General features: G+C 40.1%; 1 protein-coding gene across 5 annotated transcripts in view; it reads right to left on the bottom strand.

The window, feature by feature from the left end:
• The window catches only part of FIGN (fidgetin, microtubule severing factor), a 117296-nt gene that overhangs the window by 7183 nt on the left and 90018 nt on the right, over positions 1-20095 (bottom strand). For all 5 annotated transcript variants that reach the window (XM_044978351.1, XM_044978349.1, XM_044978352.1 and 2 more), the window contains one exon: positions 1-2609. This exon is cut by the window's left edge and continues 7183 nt beyond it. In XM_044978351.1, the coding sequence (XP_044834286.1) occupies positions 367-2601 (2235 nt within the window). In that variant the 5' untranslated portion in view covers positions 2602-2609 and the 3' untranslated portion in view covers positions 1-366. The remainder of the gene's footprint in view (positions 2610-20095) is intronic.

Raw genomic sequence — 20095 nt, forward strand, 5'->3', positions numbered from 1 at the left:
AAAAAATAAAGCACCACTTCAGGCACTTGACAGCAACTAAATCTCAAGAACAGCAGAATGGAATCAACACACAGGGTTCACGTCCTTCTGAAATCAACCCACTTGCACCTTGCTCCTTGGTGAGTGTTGTCTAGCTTGAACAGAACTGAGCATCAACATACGCTTTCTGTCATGTGTGGTTTTTCAGATCAACAGCTCTTGTTTGATGCACTTTTCCTTCAAGTCTACCCTGACTCTTTAGATGCAAGGTAATTGTAGTCTTCCCAGTACCCTTTGCAATTTTAACACTACTGAAAAGGGGTTCTATACCCTATGTAGCAGGTTGTGTGTGTGCCAACATTCATTTCATTTTTTTTTTAAGAAGTATCACTGACTGCAACCAAACATTTTGTTCCATTCAACATATGTATCAAGCTCTTTTTGAGATATGCTAGGCTGTATCTTGCAGAAAGCATTTTCAAAGTCTTGATATGTAACTGGCCTCAGCTGGCTGGGTATAATGGCTGAAAGGTCTGTGGCTGGCATGGCATGGAGTGGGCCTACCACTGCTTCCTGACACAAATGAGCCACGTCCAGTCCAGAAAAGCCTTCTGTGCGCTGGACAAGCAGTGCAACCTCCTTGTCATTGAGACAGTAATTGTGCTGTGAAAGCAGTTGTACTATTATCTGGTGCCGCGCTGTGCTGTCAGGAAGTGGGATTAAAAGTCGTTTCATGAAGTACCTTCGAAGAGATTCATCTATTTCTTCTGGTTTACTTGTGGAGCAAATTACTACTATTTGGTCCTCAGCAGAAGTTAGAACAGTGTCCAGCTGCATAAGGAACTCGGTTCTCATCCGACTTACTGGACTGTGTTCTTCACTCACTTGAGATGAAAGAAGCATATCAATGTCACTAACAAAAATCACTGAAGGCTGGCGACACCTTGCCACGAGGAAGGAAGCGTGAACAATTTTTTCTCCTTCCCCTAACCACTTTGTGACAAGCCCAGAGCCAGTGATTTTGAAAAACGTGGCTCCTAGCTGACTAGCTATACATCTACCCATTAATGTTTTGCCTGTTCCCCGAGGTCCAAATAAAAGGATGCTCCGAGGTAGAGCAGTCAGTCCATTGAATGCATCTGACCTCAACACCGGCCATAAAACCTCCTCTTTAATGACAGCCTTTACCAAATCTAGGCCAGCAATGTCATTCCAGTCCACAGGAGGTCCCTGGTTGATAATCTCATTGGTTACAAGGTCAATGAGGTGTGTGTCAGTATTCTTCAGTTGCTCGTCCACAGAGTGGTTGGATGAGGTAGCTGCACGAAGTCCCGGGCCTTGCATTGGGTGAGGGAGGAGCCTGTGCTCATCCCCATGGTCGTTCATTACTGGGGAGGTGTACTTCCCAAAAGATTCACTTGTTCTTGATCCCAATGAATTTTTAGCAGTACTATAGGAAGGGGGTGTCAGAGCCCTGCTGGACTGACTGCTGAATTTCCTTTGCTGCTCAGAGGACATTAGCTGCTTTGTTGGCTTAAATGCTAAGGATGATGTTTCAGCACTTCTGTCAAAGCCATTCCCCCTGTTTGCATTTGAAATGCTGTTGTCGGGCATTCTGTACATGGGACTCTGTGTAGATCTCTGTTGGCCATAGCTGTAATTTCCATAACTGGAGTCCATTTCTCCTTGCCCTGCCATATAGAAAGCTTTCCTTTTGAGAGAACTTGCAGAACTGTTTGTCAGAGCCGATGGTGCAATGGGCGTCAAACCATGACTCTGATAGGTGTAGCCAGGTACAGTGGTAGGGGGGAGAGGAGTAGGAGCAGGAATTCCTGAAGGCAGGTATGCTGAGGGAGGTGGGGCACCACCAGCGCTGTACCCAGGCCCAACAGCAGTTTGAGGAGGATAACTAGCAGATGGGTAGCTGTAACTGGAGAGGTTAGAAGTCCCATTGTAGCCTGGGACTAGGGCTGGTGGTGGCGGTGGTGGCGGCTGTAAGAGGCCAGAGCTATGCAAAGGGGATGGATGAGGTGATGGAAGTGCAGGTGCTGGCTGGCCACTGTAACTAGTATGTAAATAAGATCCATTGTATCCTGTGGCATATTCCTGAGATGGGAGCCCTGAATGAAGACTAGGTACTGTATGACTTCCGCAGGTACTACTAGAATAACTAGGTTCTGTCAGGTTACTGGCCACCCCAGGTGAGCTCCCTATACTGGCAGAGACATCTGCTGGAGGGAGGGCTGCACTTACTCCAGCTTTGCTGGCAGTAATAACGTCCGGGACACAGTTCATAGGATAAACACTCTCTGAGTTCAAAGAAGGCTGCCAGGGTTCATTTTCATTCTTCCGACCATTCACCAGTGCTGACGGAGCTTCGGAATAGTTACTAAGGATGGGTCGGTCGGCTGGGCCTTCTAAAATACCAGAATACTTTTCTGCGTATTTTTTCAATAGATTAGAGGCAGTCAGCGCAGAGATGTCATCATTGGCCCAGGCATACTGATAGGTGCGCTGCAGGTGTCCACGGTATGCTTCCACCTTGTGAGCAGGAGACCGGGTAGTTGAAGTGATATCAAAGTGCTGTTCTGGCCACTGGGCATGCTCCGGCGTCCACTGCATCTTCAAGCCTAGGGTTGGGGGGAAAACACAGTTAACAGTGGTCTGAGCCATTTTCAGATGCTCTGAAAATGAATTTTTAAAAGTATCTGTTTACACTTTTTTAGTTACCTGCATAGTGACAACTGTATTTATACTATAGATTAAAAACAATAAAATCACACTACACATGCAATTGAATGTCTTTGTAAAACACTATCAATAGTCAGATTTGTTTAATATAGACACACACACACAGCCATACTTTTGCTAAATTTAGATGGGGGGAAATATTTATTTTCTTAAAGCCAGATTACTTAAAGTAATTAAACAAGACCCAATACATTTTAAGTACCCAGAGTATGGATTTTTGTTGTTAACATAGAAGATACCCAACTGTTCTGTCTTCTCTTATCACAGTTTCAGTTTTATATTTTAACCAATATAAAAATATGAGACACAGCTGACAGATCACATCTAGGATACCTCTCTTATTTGGTACTGAACACCTAGTTAGCACAGTATAATGCACCCTGCGCAGAACAATATGACACAGACATAGCAGGTCATTCCATAATCCAACTCTCATCTAAAGTGGCCCACGACAGTTTCAAATCTGCTTCGTGGAGTGCAGCAAAGCAATCTCCCAGGCAGCGCTCCGTCGCTTTCATCACACAAAGCCTACAACTCGGTATGAATTACAACTGGCTCCTTTCTGCCTCTCAGTTCTGTTGTTGAGGCTCTGGGAAAAAAAAAAAAAAAAAAAAAAAACAAGCATCACTTGTCTGTCGGTCTCCTTGCTTGTTTTTTCTTTTTTTCTTCCCCTCAGAGCCTCCAGGGTACCAAAAAAAGAAAAGAAATGCAGTCTAGCCCCTAAAAGTTCTGTGACACGCACTGCTGGCTATCAGCCCTGTCAGTACAGTAAACTAAGTAACAAAATGTGACTGTGTGACTATCATTTTAAAGCAATTAATCTCGCAAATAATGGGATGATTTTTTTAATCCATCATACGCAGTAAGAGTAATTTACAAGTATTATAATAACCCCTCCAACTCTTACCTGTGCATGGTAGACCATTCCTGATTTTTGTACAGCTGTATCAAATAGGCCTCCTTAATCTCTCTCGTATTACCCAAAGTGATTTTTGCAAAGTCTTGCGCCCTCTGGCACAGATTCCCTGATAAGGAGGAGGCCTACTCTAAATGAAGCATCTGTGGCACTAGCTCCCTTCTGAATTACTGTGGTCTATTTTGACAGCTTCTACCCCCTCCTGTTTTCCCCCAACCCCTTTAGCTCTTCATTGCCTGACTCTGGCATCTGACATGGCCAGCTTAGCCTCACTGAGCTAAACCTAACACAGCACACAGTTTGGTAACAGAATGGCATGTTTATTCCCTTCTGACTCCCTCTTCCTTGTTTGCAAAACCACTGCACCAGACACTGGAAGTTAATTAGCAGGATGATGCTGTGCTAATTGTGTTAATTTACAAGGTTTTAGTCAAAGAGAATCACGCCAGGGCTGGCACTGCTGTCATGCTTCCGACTTAATGATTAAGAAATACTGAAAACAAGGTGGGAAGGATTGCAGTAATTACACAATAAATGAAGAAAGCAACAGGATTCATTTGCAAATATATTTTATTGCAGTTGCACTAATTTGCATTTGGATTTATTTATTTATTTTTAGGAGTCATGCAGGTATTCATTTGCAAATCACTAAATCAGTTAAATTTAGCCTGAAAACTGCAAAGTAAAGCTTAATTGAGCCTTATATTTTATTAGTACAAATACTGCAGATCTCATTCCACATGAGCATGCCACTGATTAGGTCTGGTGGGATTTTTGTTTGTTTTTCCCCAGTTCTATCTTTCCCCCCATTATTCAAGCACTTATGACAACTTGAAGAAAAATGCCTGTTAACCATTATCCAGTTACCCTATAGCCTATAGAAATTCTTCTGACAAATGCAGTTTTGAGGCTGAGTTATTGGCAGATGTATTACTTTCATTTGGAATTAATTTAATCTTTTTTTGCTAATTGTTTCTGATGTTTCAACCATTGCATTTTAAAAGGGGAAATGTATCATGTAATTGGGTGAAATTACGGAAATCTCGCTCAGTTATGAAATTTGTAGTTTTAATGAGGAACCAGCAGCAGTTTTTCAGAAATCATACTTTTGTTAAATTCTGCTGGAAATCTTAAGAGCAAATCATCAAGAGCCAATTGCAAGTAGCCAGCATCCAAAGTTCTCCTTGCATTGTGGGATTTACTTCCAGCCTTTTTAAACGGAAAGAATATTAACATTTCTGTAATGCAAAACTGCCTAAAAGACCTGCAAATTCATTCACACTGTAAAATATTTAGATATATATGTATGTTATCCATGTTCTGTGATTTTGGGCTTGAAAGGTTACCACAACACAGGAGGCTTCTGTTATATATAGAGGCACAATAACTTGAGTAGATTGATGCTTCACTAGATACACATGAATGAATGCCATGAGAAAGGGTCTTGGAAAAGAATTCAGCAGTTAGCAGCAGTGAAAGTTATGAGAAAGATAAAGTAAAAGGGGAACGGACACAGCCTTTACTTGTGCAGACAGTTCGGGCAAACACTCGTATATTAGTTAATGAATGTGCATTTTGTAATTTGGGCAAAATGCCTTTATTGCCAAGTGAAAGAAGGAGAGGCCACTTTAATAAAATAAAAGAAGCTATTCACTATGCCACAGTATAACAACATGTATTGTATGGTATCCATAAGCATGGCTTCCATTATAACTTTTCACATATATACACACTCCCACTATATTTAAGAGGTCATTATGCTTAGATAGTTTTTACATGAAAACTATTTTTTTCCATTTTTCACAATGTGGAGCATAAAGTCTATTTAAAAATATTTAAAAATCCAAATTTGGGGCATATTAAAAATATTCCTACCTAATTTTCCCTAATTTGAGTTCGTAGAAGATGACTGAATTTTATGACATTTCAGTTCTCTCCGATACTAAGAAAAATATCAAATCAATCAAAATTCTTTATTTGGAGTAATTGCTAGATAATTGATAGCCTGACAAGCTGAAGCCAATCTTTGGACGTGCTTTCTGCACAATAATTGAAAGTTTATTTATTGATGCATACTAAATACCACTGCACTTAACAAAGGCTGTTAAAGGCAGAATTAGGTTTTGATTAGATAAGTTGAAGAAAACAGGACTGTTCTCATCTCATGAAACTTGAGCATTTATTTTAGTGCATTGGAATCATTGGTGTTATTTGGAAACATAACTGAATAGTTAACCATAAATATTTACTTTATATTAGTATGCACTGAAGAAACATGTATTTATGTGAAGTTCACTAGGCTGGCCTGGACCTGGGGGCACAAAGAGCTTTTTCCTCAATTTGACATTAATTTGAATTAGTATAAAAAACTTTTGTTGCTTAACTCCTTTTGTGAATAGTGATCACAAGGGTCAAATTTATGAGTCAGAATAAAAAATGCAGTTTGCACTTTTTCTGGTGAGCAAACGTGTTCTTTTTGTTCTCATAGCTCCTCAGTGTTTGTGGGAGCATTATTTGTTCTGTTCTCCTTTGCTTGACAGAGCTTTTTTGGTGTTTTCTTTTAGGCATGCTAAGTGCATAAGGCAACAATTCAATTCTTTAAATACATACTGCTATTTAACAGAAATTTGCTTTTTAGATAATTTAACATGTTATATATAAGAGGCAGGTACCATACTAAAAATCCTAAGCATTTTTTTTTGTTCTGACAGAATTATTTTACATTTCTCCTCCATAATTCTAAGCAGTTGGATCTGTTTGGACTACATTTAGAATAATTATCATGGCTAACAATTTTAATATACAATTCCCTTTTTACTCAATGTTCAATCATTCTTTTTTCCTTCTGCTTTTACATATTTAATCTGAAAATGCAAAACTTATTAAATAAGACTTTCAGAGTGTGATACACTTAATTCCATAAAGCACAAGTATATTTGCAATTTCAGCTTTACAGATAAAAACTATATGCAAATAATGCTACCGTTGTGACAAAATTAACTGAGTATAAGGAAACTGACAATTTAAAGCCTCGCAATGTTTTAACACATCCAAGTTCTTCCTAGGCATCACAGATGCACATATGGGGCCTAATCCTTCAAGATACTGAGTGTCTGCTGTGTGGTGCAAAGTGTCCTCAATCCACATTGACTTCAATGGGAGTTGAAAGAGCTCAGCATCTCACAGGGTTGGACCCAGTAAGCAGAGATAAATGCAAAGCAGCAGCCTTCCTTTGAACTTTAATTGACTGGTTTATGTTACAACCTTTCTCTTGATTCAATATGAGATTTCTATTAGAAACTTTAGCAAGGCATATTATCTCGGGGGCGGGGAGAGAAGAAATAGTGTATGATTCAGCATATCCCAACAATTCTAATGGGTTACAACTCGTTCAGCCTAATATGTTCACCCAACAATCTTCCCCCATCTAGGATAGCAGGCAGAAAAAATAACTTTTGCTTATTAATGTACTAGGAAAGTTCAATAGAGGAGACGAACACTAATTAGTTAAAGGAGTATGACTTTATGTAAATATCATGCATTCTCCAAGAATGGCAGGGATTGTGGTGATGGCAGGAGATGGGGTTATCTTGAATCTTCAGAAATAATATAGGACCAAAAACATACATTAACTAGTTATTTTAAATAGGGGGAAGGAGGAATCCCTTTATTTTATGGGATTCTGTACAGACATAAGGCTCTACCCATGCCGATCAGAGGAAAAGGCCAGGGCCCAGGTTTGGAGACTTTGTTTGGCAATGAGAGCTCAGGGTTAACTTTTACATATGATGTAAACCTGGGAAAACAGGATTTTAAAGTGTTGTCCGCATTTTCATGCTAAGGTCTGGTTTTGCTCCATTTGAGTCAACAGAAGTTTTGCCATTGACTTCAATGGGAGCAAGATCAGGGTTTTAAACTCCAACTGCTAGCAGGTGCCCTGAGAACAACTGTCACCTAATAGGTGCCATTCTAACCTCTCTTTAAACCATACTGTTTTAACATGCTAGTGACTTTAGGGAATATACACATAACAGCTAAAAAGAACTACAAATACACAGCACATTTGGAAGCTTGGAACTGGTTAAAGAACGATTCTCAAAACCTGTAGTTTCAAACTAATGTGTCCCAATTATCTAATTTAAATACTGTCAAATGATTATTCCTTTAAATCACACTTTCACACCTCACGACTGCAAATTACAATACATTTACAGCAAATTACTTCCCCCCTCTCCATTCCTTCTCATTTACATAAAGCAGCACTTTTAAAAAATCACAAAGGCGTTTCTGGCTAAATGTTCTTTAGCAGGTATAGTTAAGATCCCATGACATCAAAAGCTCTATGAAATTAAAATAGATAGACAGAGACTGATGGACAGAGAAATAAAGAGTCAACGTGGACAACACATATTACTTATGCACTGAATTGACCTCTTTCTATGCAAATTCGGAAATACCAATTTCTCTGTAGAGGTATAATGTATTAGGTGTAATGTATTTTGTTCTCAGCCAAATACTCCCTGCCTTAAATTGTAGCTGCATTGATTCATTATTGTTACATACTGTAGGTGAATCCATTTATGCACTTGTTGGGCCCTTTTTTATACGTAAGATTGACACACAAAAATATAAGGTGCATTTCTTCAAATAATTCTACAAACCCAAGTGCTCCCTTAACCCTACTCCCACTACACACACAAAAGTGTTCATAGGCCCCTTTAAAACAACTACATAATACGGAAGAAACAAATTGCTATTACAAGACATTTCGCCACACTGTACCATTCATACGGGCAGCTTTTTTGTTGCTACCCATTCTGATTTTTTGCATCTGTACATTGTTTTCTTACATTGCATGTTCCTCAGAGGAAAGGCCATAACTGTAAACAGTCTAGCAAGTGTGGGTGCTGAACAAATAACAACTCACAATAATAATTTCCGAGTGGGTGCTAGGTGAAAGCACAAGTGCAAAAAAAAGCCACTGTAATTGTAAGAAAAAATGTCCCTTTTTTGTCCACTAAATACATATGCATTGCCACAATCTACTTTAGATCATTTAACATACCAGCCTTCTGCAAATTCATGACTCTGTCCACATGAGAAGCAGTGTAACTACTGCAGTGTAACTGCAGGGATTTTGATAACTATAATAGTCAAGTTGGTAAGACTTGTTTTTACTGATTATAGCAGAATATTCTATTGGATACTATTTTTGGTGTATTCAAAAGCAATATATATACACACACACGTGCAGACTTAGGGCCTGATCCTGATCCCACTGAAGTAGGCACTTAAGCTATCATTGACTTAAACCGGAGCTTTGTGAGATCTTTAAACAAAAAAAACACAACCATTTTAAACTGGATATCTGAAAGTAATCTCCTGCTTTGTTTCCCTTCCAAGGCTAGTATTCAGGATCCAGTATTTCCCTTGCCAGCGTAGAAATACAAACCCCTGAAACCAGAGTAGATGTAATACTTGTGCTGCTTTATTTGCCTTTCTCATGTCATCAGTTGTTGCAGGGGAAACACGGAATCCCGAATTTGTGTTTTAGCAAGCAGGTGGAAGAAAAAAAATGGATTTTCAGTAATGATGGTCTAGCTATGCAAAGCTCAGATCGAGAGTTACACTCTCTCAGAGTTCCTAGAGGTTCATATCTAGGTTTTTTGGTCCATTTCTGATTTTCTAATGATGTTTTTATTTGTAATATTTTGGTCTGTATATACACTGCTATTGATCAAAGATCACATGTATTTCTTCTGGTATAAAGCTGCTAGTTCACTTTAACGTTACTATTTGGTAGCCAATTTGTCACGGTGTCTCTTTTACCTTTTCTCATGTTATCTTCAATCCATTGAGGCAATTCCCCTTTTACCCCCACTTCCTTTTGTCATACAAAGATCATCAGGACATATGACAAGTGCCCATAGGGACAGCAGAGTTAATGAATATGTATGTTCTATATCACAAAAGAGCACCCCCCCTTGTTCTGCATTATCGACCTTCTCTTACGTGAGTAAATAACAGGTGAGTACTAGTGCATGGCGATAAATGGGGTTAAAATTGCTTTATCCAGTCAAACTGTGTGCAGGATAAATAGAGCTTTAAGGGACACTGCATCCTAGCACTCATTTATATCATGCCTTTTTCAAAATATTTGGAAACAATCTCTGTTTAAATACCATCAAGCAGAGATGGGCATTGCATTCAGTGTCCAACTTTTAAGACCAAAATTCCAATAATGTTAAAGACTTCGATTTTGTTATACTAGAAAACTTTGCTTCCTCACTTCCAATTAACATCAGGAGCAAACAGTGCAAGCCTCAGTTTATACCATTACGATATTTTTTTAAATCTCAGTCACTGTCCTGTATTAAACCCAAATAGCTATGTGTATATATAGACAGGGTTAATTCCAGAGATTTGCCTACATGGACCTGTTCTCCCTAAGTATGTGAAGGCAAAGATCAATTTCAGTAAATTTGAAATAAACTGTAGTCAATTTTGACCCAATACACTAAACTAACAAGGGTCAAAAATCAAATATATAGGGGCCAATAACCCTATGGCACTGCCTAGAATGAACAGTGCATTTCTACTCTTTTAAAAATGCCAGTTCCAACACCTACTGCCACAATCAGGGGCGGCTCTAGAAATTCCGCCGCCCTTCCCCGGTCCCGTGGCCGGGGCAGAAGTGCCTGCGGACGGTCCCGTGGTCCCGCGGCTCCGGTGGAGCATCCGCAGGCATGCCTGCGGGAGCTCCGTCCGAGCTGCGGGACCAGCGCACCCGCCGCAGTAATGCCTGCAGCAGGTCCGCTCGTCCCGGGGCTCCGGTGGACCTCCCGCAGGCATGACTGCGGAAGGTCTGCCGGAGCCAAATGCCACCCTGCCAGAACAATGCCGCCCCACGCGCCTGCTTGGAGCGCTGGGGTCTGGAGCCGGCCCTGGCCACAATGAAGTTATATACAGTTGTTTTATTCAGATTAGTGTTCCTCTCTGCTAATTAGCTAAAGGAGAACAAATACCGATTAAATGTATATTTAGAAATATCTAATACTCGCCTTTAAAACAATGCTGCTTAAGGTGACTCCAAAGCATACAAAGCCTTTGCAAAATTTGTTTTTGTTATTTATGCATTTTGCTCTTTTTGGCAATCTGTGCATTAATTTTTAATGCAGTAGTAAAGAGATGTTGTGTCTCAGACTTCGATAAAAATATTCTATAGCCAGTACTGGGTGACATAGTGCATTAATTCAGTGTCCTTCACTCCTGGGACCTGTGTATAATTTAGTCCAGCCCAAAGAAAATAACTTTGATCTGAAGGCTGTGGAAAAAGCTACATATGAAATGAGTTTTGCTGGGTTTAGCGTTGTTTCTTATATTCAAGACGACATATAAAGATAAACTGCTTTAGAATGCTCCTGACGTGGCCCAGGATTAAGAGCAGAGAGCTCTTAGCAGCAACAGCAGAGCACCTCCACCCTCCTCCTTCCCATTACCACACACATACTGTTCACATTTCCTAAGCCCAGGAAACCCAGGGAGTGGCTACAACTGGTATATGGTGACTTTCCAAGAAACGCAATGACATTCTGATACAAGTAGCATATTGTCACACCCATTTATTCAGTTGGCCTTTCCATTCAAGAAAATAAACGTAAACATGTTGCATAATGAGAGATTGTGTCTTAATAAGGGATGATGTTTGCACAGGGAACCTGGCATTTCCTTCCAAAGGAAGCCAGCAGAACTGCACTAACCTCACTCTAAAGGAAAGCAGAGGCCCGATACGGCTCACTCTTTAGGCTTGGCTGTACTTACAGCCGACCCCTTCCTTTTCCTTCCTGCTATCCCCAAATATATTGAAATAAGATTAAAAGCAAAAAGATAATGAAAGAAAACTGCTATACTAGAAACACTAAGTTAAAATAAATCTTTCCCCCACTTAAAGCCTCCAGTTACTGGATTCCATAAATTCCAAAAAAATTTCTTTGCTCATCCAATAAAAGATTTCTGAATTAAATATTTAAAAATGGAAAAACAGCTCATTATTTGCATGCCTATTGTTCTGGTGACTACTGCATTATTTCATGAACTAGACGATATTGTTAATTGAGGTTGATAATTTTCACATATATATTTGAATGAAGAACTGAGGGCTTCATCTCTAGATAAACCAAAACTCTTTTTTATCCTCCTGAAAAAGAAAGAAAGCAAGAAAGCTTACATACTAACTCTTCATGTTTTGTGCTGTTTGTCTCTGCTCAAAGGAGCAAAGTTCAGCTTGCAGAGGAAAAGTTGAGCCATGTCTGGAGGCACAGAGTGTGTAAAGGAGAGCATGTGCACACATTTCAAGGGGTGGAGGAGAAGTAAGAAATCAACTATACTTGACGATTAAGAAAAGTCATCCCCCTTTGTAACAAATGTACTAAGTCAACCTTTTCTGTAAACAGCCTCCAAGAGACAAACCAAGAAACTAATCTATGCAAGAATCATATAGAGAACTAGCAGCACACTAATGACAGTTTAAACCACGATAAACAATGTTATTTCTGCTATAATTTTGGCCACATTTTTATTGTGCAAGGAATCAACTAATGATGAAATAGTTTTAAAATTTGCTGCAGGGAACAAAAGTCAAGCTCCACTGATTAGCATCTCAAAGCTCACTCGGGGCACACATTTGTACAGCCGAATAATAGCACTTTGTGTATGTGTGTGAGATGTTTTAAAAACAAAAATTGCACTATTTTACTGGATGTGTGATCATGCACACTTATGAAAGTCCTTCTCCATCAAGAAATATGCAGATCAGTTAACTGTAAGGATTTGAAAGGAAGAACGGAGGTGGAACTTGCCTTTCAACAAAACAAAAGGGATTTTTTTTTGTTAATATTGGAATTACAATTAAAATGTTTATGAGGTTTATTCTCCTCTTACATTGGTGTAAATCAGGAGGAACCCCGGATGTCCATGGTATGACATCAGCATGCCATTAAGTGAGGAGAAAATCATGCACTATTGTTTTACTTTAGGCTTTTTTGTAAGCAACAATTATGTTGCAGATTACATAATAATTAAACTTTCATATCATTCTATTAATGTCTAGTATCTGTATCGCATACTTAATATATGCTCATCACTGAAAACTGACATTCTATGTATAATTTTATACAATAAAATTGCACAGAGTTCTAACATTTACTGCACTAGTTTAGTTCATTTTGCTTTGCATGTCTCTCATATTCTCTCCAGCAACATTGCACTCTATCTTTCTTGTGCAAGTCTTTGTGTTCTTCTATCATAATATCTTCAGTCATAGTAATTGCTTCCACATTTTACTTGAGCACTTCTTTTATCCAGTTTTATGTCAAACAGTATTATTAAAAAAAAAAAAAAAAAGACATTCACATACTTAACACAGGATAAAATACACTGAATTGTATCCACTACCTACAGAAGCATTAGAATGTTACTGGCGTAACCAAACAGCAGCAATGACAGTTAATCACTTAAAGGTGTTTTGTATTAACCACCCTCTCCCATTTGTGTAGTAATATTCAGAAATGATTTAATAGGGAGTCAGTCATTAAATACAGATAACACATTTTACACCTTCATTCAGTTTAGAAGCTACAGAACACTCATTTAAACATCCTGACATCACTAGCACACATTTGTGAAGCTTAGATTTTAAAAACATTTTGAAAATACACTGCTTTAAAAAAGTTAGTTTTAATTGCCATAGCAGTTGGAAAGCTGCAAGAGTTTTGTGACAGCAAGTAAAAGATTTATAGATAAAACAATTGGACGTTATATTAGACTAACCAGAGGAATGCACAACCTCTACAAACCAGTTAGGAGTGAATCATTTCAATTTTCTCTCTCATTTATGGCTTTCCATTCTTAAACAAAAAGAAGCAGAGGAAACTTCAGAATGACCCTATTTAGATATATTAGTGAAGATAGCTTTGGCAAATTTTAAGCAAACAGGATTGTGCTTCCAGTGCTGTCCATCCAGTTTTCCAGTGTATAAATTGGATGGCTACTTGGACAATTCTCTATTCATTACTGAACTGTGGAAAGGAAACACAGAGGTGGCATTTTCCTTTTAAACTATGTAGTGCCTTGTAGCCAGATTCCAAAGCATCAAGGAAAGATTTTTTTTTTTTGCTAGACAAGCTGTCGTAATTGAAAAGAAGTCTAATCAGACTCATTACTGTTTTCAGCAATTTGCACCACCAAAGATGCTTATTAGGTAACAGTGTTTAATAAACCGCTCTTTAGAAAACTACCAGTAATGAGCTCTTAACAGCCAATCTTTAGCGTGAATGTAATGTGAAAAGTGTTCCTAGCACTGAATAGATTTTCACATTTAGTAGTGTCATAATTAAGCTCAAGGAATTGGTAGCTGTGATGTTAGATTTACTGCAATATAATTTTTTTCAAGTGTATTTTCAAATACACTTGTCTTATGTTCAAGCTAAATTGCACTTAATATTTCCAGAGCAAATTTTAGAATGGTTTAAAAATTGTCCTACAAAGGATCAACTCTGCAAATGGCAATCAATGGGATTATTTTGGGAATCCAGATTGTACCATGAGTCAGGTATCCTCCACCAGGCATGCAAATTGCTCACTCCTCTTGTCTTTGTTCGACTGTGTACTCCAACCCATACCATCTGTAAACAATTTCCAGTCATTAAGATACAACTAATAAATTTTGTTGTCATTAGCTGAGTGATAATGAACAAAAGTGACAGTTTAAGAAGTGATACTTGAAGGAACATTGGCCAGTTCTGACTTCACAGTAACAGCTGAAAGTGCTTTATATGAAATAGCCAGCAAATTGCTTTATGTCCCTAAAGAAAATAACATATGCTGTTTTTTTCTATATGATACCTCAAATGCCATTGCATCATTGTAGTTATCCAGCCAACAATCATGCTCATACAGTAAAAGAAAAAAATATAGCTCAGAAAATGTAACATTGTGACATATATTATTCATAAAATGCAGTGATCAGTGAGAGGTAGGTTTGTCATCAACAGGAAGTTCAATTTAGCCTGCTACCCACTCTCAGTACACTAGTAACACCCATACTAAACACACTGCAAATGCTAACGCAGACACAACAAAAAATGGATTGCGCGTATGAGATCTATGCTAATTAAAAATCCACAGCGTTGATCTCAGGGAATAGTCACTGATTTCATTCTCTCATTAGACTGATTTGTGCTTGATATAATGTGTTCCTAAATTATAAATAAGAAATGCAGCAGACTGTTGGTACCTTTGGGCTCTTATGCTTGGACGAAACATACCATGATGCAAATATTGTTTTGCTTGCTAAAAATTATACCAAAGAGAATCTTTGAAGTTGCATTCAGGACAAAAGCATATGAAGAAGATGAGTGATCAATAATGGAACCACCAAAATATTACAGAAGACTCTAATTCCCTTGAGCTCAGATTTTATATTAGAACTTTATGGTAAGATGTTAATGGGAATTCCATTACTGGATGATTTCTCTCATAAACACTATTTTATTTATCCTAACCCCCAAAACTTCCTAATTGGAGCCAATAAGCCTTTATATCTGTTTGCAGCTTTCTGAATCAATAGGGCAATGAGAACTGAGGCTGCCAAATTAATGCCAGTTTCATCTGATTTTGTGGTATGTAGCGTGGGGGAGAGAAGGGAAAAGGGGGAACCTGAACTCATTCATGTGGGTTCTTATAGCTATCAGATCAAAATATCTTCAAGTTTCTTAAGTCTGAATTGCATTTGTTCTCAGATCCAAACAAAAACAACTGCTACTGCATCCAACTATTGCACAATCCTAAATATTGCATTTTTAAGTCTCTCATTGTTAGACTTTTCTTTTCTTTTTTTTTTTTTAAACTGACAGTAGAAGCTAATAAAGGCCCTGCAGCTTCTCTGGAGTGCCTCCTCATATACTTTTGAATAATGCATTAAACTTCACATCATTTATGAGTGACAACCTAATGCTCTAAGATATAGAACACATGTTTTTTACTGTTGATTTGACTAGGAAAGCATGGATGCTCTGAAATGTCAATTACTTATCAATAAATCCTTCACTACAGTATTATAGCAGATATCTTGGTCTACAAGTAACTTAAAAATCGGGGTTTTAGTTGGGAACTGAAAATTCACACCAAATGTCTTAGACATCATTATCTCTACTTCACCTGGTTCTAACACAGAGAAAAAAAATACTCCACTGCAACTTCTTCCCCACTCCCAGATGTAACAAAAATGTCTCTTCCTTGGACTTTTGGGCTATGAACTTACCCTCTATTTACAATACAGATTTTTAAATCATAAACCTGCCTGTGTATAACATTTTTTATATAAGACCTCTAAGTGTTTTACCAACCTTACAACATATAGGTGGTCCAGTTGTGTGAGATTCTGAGCAACCACAGCTCCGGTCTTCCATAGGAATGGAGGGGTTTGGCCTCTGAGAGCACTGGGTCCTCTGAGCCTGATTATGGAACCTTTATTTACACAGCTACTTGCTAGGGTTACAGTTGAAGGACCAGGCCCTGTCTGAATGTATCACTACCACTGAAATATGATTACCCTGATGTGGAATGCCACATCTGTTTACTACTACTACACAGCAGCCTTACACAACAGTTTAGGACAGGAAGTGAATGATCCAGGTGAAACTGTAGGTGTAGGCAGGCAGACATCTGGCATTTTCCCAGAACATTAAGCCTAACTATCTACCTCTTATGAAAAGAACCATGCACTCTTAATGAACACAAGTGGCCAGGACCCATGCTTTAAGCCCCATCTCTAAGACAGCATTTTCGGTAGCACAGTGCCTCCTTAACATCATGTTGAGAGGGTATGCCATGGAATTCCCATGAAATGCATCGTTGATTCAGTATTGACTGGGTAGGCCTTTATGTAGCCATGCAGGAATAGAGTCAGGGCTCACCATCCCACTGCATGGCCTGCATAAAGGCAGGCCGGAATTACAGGCTCTGCTGTGGTCATGGAAAAGGTGCAGCATGGGAGCAACGTGTCCAAAAAGGGAGTAGAAATAGGCAGAGATTGCTGGTCACTTTTTAAAGAGGTGCAGAAATTATTCACCACCAGCAGCATATCCAGGGAGCTCCAAGGGTAAAACCAAGTTGCTTCCCCTGGGGGAGTGCACCTCTGCACTACCCCTTACAACCATGGGCGCCAACTTATATGGGCTCGTGGAGCTAAAGCCCCAGGAATATTCAAAATCAGGGGCTCTGCTCCACCAATATTTGGAGCTAGGTTTCGCCCCTTTAAATCCCAGCTGCGGCCAGGAATCAGAGGGCTCTGGGCTGCCCGCTGTGGCGGGGATCCCAGAGCCTTTTAAATCCCAGCCGCGGCCAGGAATCAGAGGGCTCTGGGCTGCCTGCAACCGCGGGGAGCCCAGAGCCCTTTAAATCCCAGCCGCGGCCGGGAATCAGAGGGCTCTGGGCTGCCCGCTGCGGCGGGGAGCCCAGAGCCTTTTAAATCCCAGCCGTGGCCGGGAATCAGAGGGCTCTGGGCTGCCCGCTGCGGCGGGGAGCCCAGAGCCTTTTAAATCCCAGCCGCGGACGGGAATCAGAGGGCTCTGGGCTGCCTGCAACCGCGGGGAGCCCAGAGCCTTTTATATCCCAGCCGCCGCCGGGAATCAGAGGGCTCTGGGCTGCCTGCAACCGCGGGGAGCCCAGAGCCCTTTAAATCTCAGCCGCGGCTGGGAATCGGAGGGCTCAGGGCTCCCCGCGGCTGCCAGCAGCTCAGAGCCCTTTGAATCCCAGCCCCTGGCCGCTGATTGCCCCCTCCCCAGACCTCTGCCCCAACTGCCCCCCAGGACCTCCATCCCCTATCTAAGCACCACTGGTCCTTGTGCCCCGTTACCCACTCCCGAGACAACTGCCCCTAACTGCCCCTTGGGACCCCAGCCCCTATCTAAGCCTCCCTTCTCCTTGTCCCCAACTGCCCCCTCCTGAGACCCCACCCAACTTCCCCCCAGGACCCCACCCCCTACCTGTCCCCTGATAAACCTCCTAGACTCCCATGCCTATCCAATTGCTGCCTGTCCCCTGACTGCCCCTCCGAACCTCTGCCCCATCCAACCCCCTCTGCTCCTTGTCCCTTGACTGGCCCCTGGGACCCCCTACCCCTTCTCCAACCTTGTAATCTTGTGGCACTGACGCGTTGTAGCTTCATTTTATATCGGCTTACAGGGCGGGAGTGGGGGGGGGCACCACCATTTTGGGCCCCACCAAAAATTATACAAACCTGCCGCCTATGCTTACAACAGGCTGCACTTAATAGACACAATGTAGCCTTTATAGAAAAGAGTGCCACATGGCTCACCAACACTTTCTGCAGAGCCTTGAGGGTGTTGCAGACTGTGGACGTCTCTGCACTCCTACTCAAGATGGCATTATCTGGATTTGTTTTGTTTTTTTGGGTGGAAAATAATATAAGGGCCATCTCATGTAGTGTGGAAGGTTATTTGGTGTACTCTGATCATTCTCCCAGTAGATGTTTGACTTATTGTTTTAAAGAGGAAATAACAACACTGGCATCAACAGTTCTAGACAAAATGTTCCATGGCCAATACCTTCTGAAATATTCATACTTGTATCATTGGTGGCTACAGGCATAGTGGTGCACCATTTCCAATATGATATTTTTGCATAACAGCACAGAAGTCTGGCTATACCAGATGAGAACGTTTGTGCAACAGGTCTGGAATCCTCTTTGTTGTAGTAGACAATATCCCACATTAGTTCCATTATGCCTTTATTTAACAATATTCCCACACTCCTAAGGAAGTAGAAAAGCTCTCGTGTTCCAGTTATACAAGTCTGATGAATAGTGTCATGACAAAAATTGCTTCCTAGAAACATCTTACAAATAACAAAACTGAAGAATTCCATGTTTTTGGAAACGTTTTTACGTATAAAGTAAATTAAATGTGAAAGTGAGATATACACAACCTGGTTTGGGAGGGACTGAGTATGGAGGAACAGAGGGTAGGAGTAGTCCTTGATTTTTATTTCTATTATTTGAAGTTTGTATTTGCTGCCTTTCTACTCTAGCTTTTATTTATTTATTTATTTATTTGTGCATAGCTTTGTATCATTGCCATTAAAAATACCCAATGAAGACCCAATAAAAAACATAATGCAGCTAGGCAGTTGTGTAATGCTCAACACAGGGTTGTTGGGGAATTCCTGCCTGACCTCTACAGCCAATTAGATTATGCCCTGAAGTATGAGATGTGAAATACATGTGAAATACATTCCTTACTTTTATACTTTGGATTTTATGTTTACTTTTTATAATGGATATTGAAAAATCTACAAATACAATGTTTGGGGCTGGAGTATATACACAATACAAGATATAATTTCTTCCTCTCTTGCTCATGTCTGGAAACAATGACACAACTATGTTTGAAAAGGAATTCAGAAAAAAAGTATATCACCAAGGAAATTCTTGAATTACACTATCTTGACAGAGTACACTGACCGTAATCCTAAATACACTTCCCTTAAATTACTCTGAATTGGCATACCTTCCCAAAAGTCACATATTGTACCGCAGCTGGGAGGAATTTTGGAATTTAGTTCTCTGTTCTTAGAAGAGATGAAAACAGAGAAAGCACTATGCAGGTGTTTGTACCTTACACTCTATAAACCTTACTGCCCAGGTCATGGAGGGAGATGGGGTATGCTATGGGATTTCCATGAACTGCAGTACTGACTTATCAAATGCATCTCTCCTCTAGATCTGTCATATATGCTCTTTCCTTTTGTACCTATTTGTATAACCACAATTGTCTTCTATTTCAGCATTAAAGCTGCACCAAAAAAGACAGAATGAGAGTGTGCATGCTAGAGAGAGAGAGAAACCACTAGAAAATAGGATGGTTAAAGGAGTCCTTAAAAAAACAGGTCTTGGGAAATCCATGATCCAGGAGTGTTGGAACAATTTTTATAGTGGGGTGCTGAGAGCCACTGAACCAGACTGTAAACCCCGTATATGATGGAAACCACTTCAAATCAAGGGGAGCGGCAGAACCCCCAGCACTCCTAGTTTCAGCACCAATGCCAGGAGGTCCCCAACCCGAGTTCATGCCACCCCACTCACTCCAAATGCAGGTTAGTTCCCAAAACTAATATATAACAATTATGGTATCTGCTGTTTGAATACGCTATCACATAAGTCAAGATTTGGGGTGAATAATAGAAAGAGAAAGGGAAAAATTAAGGTGATTGTGGGGATAAAGAAGCAACTTAGTTAACTGGAAGCACCGAAAGGTTGGAGAAATTGTTGAGAGATGATGAGACCTCTGACCTCATACTTCATTGGGTACCTCCAAAATCCTAATATTGGCCTTTATTTGGCCCATAACCTTACTTTAGAATATTTCATTT

The sequence above is a fragment of the Mauremys mutica genome, chromosome 10 (assembly GCF_020497125.1).
Source record: "Mauremys mutica isolate MM-2020 ecotype Southern chromosome 10, ASM2049712v1, whole genome shotgun sequence".
Classification (NCBI taxonomy): domain Eukaryota; kingdom Metazoa; phylum Chordata; order Testudines; family Geoemydidae; genus Mauremys; species Mauremys mutica.